Source organism: Alligator mississippiensis, chromosome 4 (genome assembly GCF_030867095.1).
Source record: "Alligator mississippiensis isolate rAllMis1 chromosome 4, rAllMis1, whole genome shotgun sequence".
NCBI lineage: Eukaryota > Metazoa > Chordata > Crocodylia > Alligatoridae > Alligator > Alligator mississippiensis.
In genome coordinates this window covers 139,999,304-140,005,303 of record NC_081827.1, presented here as the reverse complement: position 1 = coordinate 140,005,303, position 6,000 = coordinate 139,999,304, and the positions used below count along the sequence as shown (strand labels likewise).

The window sequence follows — 6,000 nt, the reverse complement described above, 5'->3', positions numbered from 1 at the left end:
TGTTTGCCAGCCAAATGGCCGCTTTAAATTCAGACCAATTTAAAGGATGTTTTAATACACAGTTTTTTCAGTTTACAGCTTATGACCATATACATGTGATTCATTTAACAACATAATGACATTCAGTGTTCCATTGCTTTGCACTTTGTTTTATGGCTATAGCCTACAGACTAGTATATGTATAATATTGACTAAAACAAGAGTACATTAGGTTCAGCAGTGTCTCGAGTTATTTTCCCAAGTAACTATCACCACACTGCAGTATTCTGGCACTGGATGATGTAGCAATTACACAGTAAGTCCATTGGGTTCAAGTAGTAATTGGTAACGATGCTATCCTGTTTTGTGATGATGTGGCAAATAACCTTTGTCATGATTGTATAGTATATGATTAGCAATTTTGTTCTCCAAGCTTACTCTTGAGAAAAGGAAGATAGAAACCAGGGAGGATTCTGAGTTCCTGGTATTTTGCAAGCTCTGTTTCTTCTAGGTTCTGTAACTTAGGTGCTGAGACCCTGGGATGTGGGATCATTAGGAGTCCTGAAGATCTGTTTATTCCCCACCTCCTTATACTCCCACCCTTCCTCACTGTGTCCCACCCTCTCAGTGAAAAGAAGCTGGCTGCAGCTCTGTGGCTCCATAAAATGTCTTATTTTGTGTCTGGGAGGAAGACGAAGGGAAGTGAGGCAACTTGGATATCCAAGACCTTCCCACACAGGTTTGAGCAGAGCTGAACTCCCTAGCTCTGCTAGCCTACCCTGGTCACAGTGATGTAATGGGACCAGTGCTTGGCCTACTTGCTGAGGATGGTAGAGTTTGCTTATGAGTATATGTCCGGTCAAAGTAAGAACTCCTACTGGACCTCTAACACTTTAACTCTTTCAAATAAATAAAAACCAAACTAGATCTGGTGTAATTTTGCCAAAAGGGAGGAAGAAAAGCAAGAGTTCCTGCTGATTTTTCTTAGATATTATTTCTGGGGTTTTGAGTTCACTGGGAGAAAATGTTAGGGAGCAGAGTAAAGTCTTAAAGTCACAGAGTCTCAACTGTCAAAACATCACTGCCAGAGTCCTATTTGCTGAACTTCTCCAAGACCTTTCTGTGTTCCAGATAGTAAGTAGAAGAGTTCTGGAGATGCATGAAAGCTTGGATGAAAGGTCCAAGTCTCTCCATATGTACACTCAGGTCTAGAGGATATGAGCAATATAGCCCTTCACTTGGGAAAGGCAGCACAGCTCAAGTGCCAGCTGCTGAGTTCCTCAGGCATGAAAAGAAGACTGCAGGGCTGGCTGTGGTTTGCCACATAGAAGGTGATCAAAGGTCTGTGTTTGAAGCATGCTTAAAAATGAAGAGGGGTCAATTCAAGGACAAGGATCTGTTTTGCTATTGTTACCTTTGTTAAAATATTGAGGGGTCTCTAACAATTAAAACCTTTAAAAATTAAAACAGCACCCTGAATAAAACCTTCAACTCAGTGCTGGGAAAACATCAAGACGTACAGAGACGCATTGCTGGGAAGGACACAAACCATATAAGTATCCTGGAGAGACCACAAGAAGGTCTGATCAGAAGAAATGGAGTGTGGAGAAAAGCCTAACTTGGAGTCCAGCAATAAGGCCTACATCTTTCAATCAGATCTTGCAGAGACCCAGTGACCTCAGTGGCCTGTCCTTGTGCATGTAATTGTAGGATTGGAGCCTGATTTGCCTGTTATCTAGGTAGCATAAAGTTTACGGTTTCCTTAATCATTTGCTTCCTTTAAGTGCTTGGGTTTTGTAATTTATTGATGCTAATTAGCATTGGTAAGGTTTTGTTTTTTAAACTAAGTTTTTGTTTTCAGTGTCTCTGGTATTCTTTTTTTATTTTTAGCTTTTCATTTGTATTTTGTGTTAGTACTTGAAGATAATATGTTTTACATGCAGGGGACAGATGGGTTATCAACTCATTAAAGAACAGCAGTGAGGCTAGCTAATGAAGGAGTCCTGCAGAGCCCTGCATAGTACTTAACCTCTCTGCGACTTTCTTACCCCATCTGAAAAAAGAAGTGGGTAACAGATAAGAAAGCCTCAGATATAGAGCGAACTAGGTTCACAGATTTAAAACGAGATGCCTCATGGGAAAAGTCTAGCTCCATTTTAGAGAGCTGGGCTCTACCATAAGCATCCTGTGGCAACTTCCTTAAACTTAGTCACTGAGGGTACCTTTACACATGCTCTGAGGCTGGCTGGGGGCAGCGCTTTACTTAGGGCAGCTCCGAGAGCCGCTGTAATTAAAGTGCCACCGTGTCTCATGTACCAGTGTCCCTGCACTTAAAAATGGTGGCAGGGGCACTTGCTGTGCTCCAGCCAGCCTCTGCATCTCATGTATCAGTGTCCCCACACTTCAAAATGGTGGTGGAAGCACTTCATCTAAAGGTTGTTCAACAAGCCTTAGATAAAGCGCCCCTGTGGCCATTGTGAAGCATGGGGACGCTGATACAGGAGATGCTCCAGATGCTTTAATTAGAGTGGCTCTCAGAGTCGCTCTAATTAAAATGTCCTTTCCCCCCACCCCCACTCCACATGTGTAAAAACATCCAAAGATCTAGAAAATGGGTCCAGAAGCAGGAGTCACTTTATGAGTTCCTTTGACTTTTTAGAAAGAAGTGTGGGTCAGCTGAGAAGTTGGAGCCCCAAATATTCCCTGTTATTATCGTTTTAACTTTGTTGACTTCATTGTTGTTAACGGATCTAGTTTTCAAATGTTTTACTGTTTTGGGCCTTGAAAACAGCCTTTTGCATCAAATTTTGTGGTAGAACACTACTTTGTTGGAAGATGAAAGGAAGCAAAGTCCTTTAAAGCTTAAAAAAGTAGATATGGAATTTAATTAAAATTTAAAGATATGGTTCCAGTTATAATTCCTGTTAAATCAATTACATTTAACGCTTTAAAAACATGATAGAATGCCAAATTGTCTGTTTTGGACCTACAAAATCAGCCTTTTTAATGGGACCCTAATTGGATCAGTAGGGCTGAAGAAGCCAGCATCTCTACCCAATAAACCACTCACACTTGCAAAGCACGCACTATAATCTTGGTTTCACAGTTCCAAAACTGCTGGCCTCTGGCACTTGCATTAAATGGGAATCGCTCTTAGATATCAGGCTCTACAAGAAGCCCTTAGACTCCTTCTAACTGAAATCTTGTAATATTTTCATACACAGGGTATGCAATCTTCATAGAAGTCAGTGACAAATAACTCCAAATGTCATCAATGAAAATGGGATTTTGGGCCTGTAACCACCACTGTGACATCAGTGGACAGCAGAAGCAGGTTGATATGATTAATAGGTACTGTTATTAACTGTTTAATTCCACTTCCATCAACACTGCCAGTGTTTAATTTTTCAAGGAGATTTAGCTGGAGAGATTTAGCTGTATGGAAAGCTTGAAGGGTAGTAACAAGCTGTTTTTGAGCTAGAGGGAGATAAAGAAATGTTAGACAAAAGTCAAAGCTGTAAGTCAAGGTAAGCTTTAATGACAATATACCTCAAAAACAGCTTGACAATTTTTCTTCAATCTTTGCAGAAGTCTTCTCCTTTTGTCTTCAGAGTAAATAGAGCAATTTTAAGGCTAAGCAAATTTTCCAAGCCCAAGATAGGTGAAAAACCAGGTTGTTTTGATTTTTTTTTACATTGAAACTAGATTGCAACCTCAGCTATAATGGAACTAAGGCTGCTCCATAAGAAAGTAGCTTGCATGTATTAGTGCAGTTAAAAAGGGTATATGGTTTTCTGTGCATTTCTTCAATCAGGGCTTGAAAGTATCAGTCCTTAACAGCAACAAGATGGAAATCAAAACCACCTTCACCACTTAGCCGTGACTCTTATTTTCCCTTATTTTCCTTTGTTTTTGGTGATTGAAAATGTAGAATCACATTTTCCAATAAGGTATGGGGCCCATTTGGCCTTGTTCACTGAGAATTGGTGAATACCTTATAAAGAAATCCTCTGTATGACTGATTTCTTTGAGAGTTCTTTGTCTTACCATAGAACTTCCCAAATGTGTTTGCCTTTAAACATAGATATATTAAGAAGGGAGGTGAGGATGAGAGAGACTTAGCTCTAGGCTACAGATGGGAAGACAGCGACTTTGGTTAATCCGTACTCTTGCACATCAGAATTGGACAGATCCCAGAATGACCTGTGCATAAAGCTTCAGTTATGGCTTTAAAATTAGCCTGATCCTATGGAGGAAAGACCATTACATGTTAAAGCACTAGTAAAAAGATAATGGTGAGAGTACAATGGTGCATATTAACTGCAGGCTGCTGTTGGTATTGATGAATTCCCTGCTACTTCCAAGCCCAGATGCCCACAGTTGCTGTTTAGAGGAGATGAAGGTTCTTCTGAAAGAGGTTGGCTGCTGACTGACCATTTCAATGCCTGAGGGTGCTGGATGCCCTGAAGTAGGAAAGGAACTTGTAGCAGAGGCTCACCACAAAGTACCAGATGTTCCGAGCCATCTGTGACCTCGCAATGAAAATCCGCCAGATGATCACGAGGAGGGTGGTGTTGAACACATACCGGATGTTCCTTAGCCTGGCAAACCAAAGAGAAGCACGCTTAAGAACCACAATTAACCAACAGATTATCTCAGTGCAGGCTCAACTGCTTTGGATCCAAGTTAAATAGGCTTTTCTGAACTGCAGAACTCTTTGAAAGAAATGTTATGTAAAACAATTTCTCTACATCAGTGAGACTGGTCATGCCTAAATACATGTCTATCTTTTGTTCCCCCCTTCCTCTGGAACAACCCTGCACTGAAGTTATAAATGACATGGAGAGAGGAATGTGAGCGACTGACCCACATGTGTGGGCACCAGGTCTTTGTGTATTTCCATACATTCTGATTTCAGATCAAGAAAAGATACTGAATAGATGCTGGTAATTGATTTCTAAGTTATCACCTAAGATATGGCTTATTGCCCATGATTTAATTGGATGTGTTGACAGGGCTTGATACCATTAACCATGAGCTTTGGTGACTGGCCTGTGAGCATGTGTATGAGTTGATAAATTGGCTTGGTAGTGGGCTTGCTCCTCCTTCCTTGAGAAAACTGACAAAACATGTTGGGCACCTGCTCATCAGCCTCAGTGGTGCCCTCACTTTCAGGGCTCTGCAGGGTTCTTTCTTTTTATAGTCGGTGTTCATTTCATATGTAAAAGGCATTAAACTAGACCGTGAGATGGTGTAGGCTAACTTGCCATCAGGGTACCAATTACATACTATCTCCTTCTCTTTGGATACAGATACTCTAGTCCTACACACTCCTTATCTGCCAGTGTCTGAGTATGGAGAGGAGCGGGATGAGTGCAAAATAGCCCATGACCAAACCTGACTAGATTTGGGTGTGCACATGGTTTGTTTCTATAATTTGGAATGTAAGGATAGTGATGGAGATTGTGCTATCCATTAAGCCTTTATGCAGCTTATACACTCTTGCATGAATTATAGAAGCACCTAGGAATTGAAATTATACATTTAAAAAAAATTACTCCAGAAACTAAGAAAGTGTGTGACATCCCAGTGATGACAACAGCCTGGTTTACATCTCTAGCATTTTTCAGAGTGCAAAGCACAATTCCCTGAAAGGTACATTACCAATTTTCATTGAAAATGCCTCCATCTCTCTTTCATGTTTCCTTTTCTGCCTGTGTATGAAAGTGGTCTGGAAAAGATGAGTTGGGTATACATCTTTAATTGGAGCCTTGGACTTAAACTGCAATGCTTTGCCTTGCAAGCTCCTATATACATCCAAATGAATCAACAGAGAGCAGCTGTTAATTTTTCACTGGCTATGACTTACTTTCTTAAGTGCTGTTTTGCTGCAGGAATCCCAGACATGTCTTCATTCAGTAAATATTTCTTAGCACCCAGGCAGTAGTTTTCAATGTATTCTGACCAATGCAGCTGGCGAATATCAAAGTTGTACAGCTAAAATTAAAGAGAAAAACAAAT

General features: G+C 40.6%; 1 protein-coding gene across 5 annotated transcripts in view; it reads right to left on the bottom strand.

Annotated features, from left to right (window-relative positions):
• Positions 1–3,495: 3,495 nt before the first annotated feature.
• The window catches only part of FAR2 (fatty acyl-CoA reductase 2), a 234,737-nt gene continuing 232,232 nt past the window's right edge, over positions 3,496–6,000 (bottom strand). For all 5 annotated transcript variants that reach the window (XM_059726691.1, XM_019482217.2, XM_019482215.2 and 2 more), the window contains 2 exons: positions 5,849–5,976; positions 3,496–4,580 (listed from right to left, as the gene is read on the bottom strand). In XM_059726691.1, coding sequence (XP_059582674.1) covers positions 4,418–4,580; positions 5,849–5,976 — 291 coding nt within the window. In that variant the 3' untranslated portion in view covers positions 3,496–4,417. The remainder of the gene's footprint in view (positions 4,581–5,848; positions 5,977–6,000) is intronic.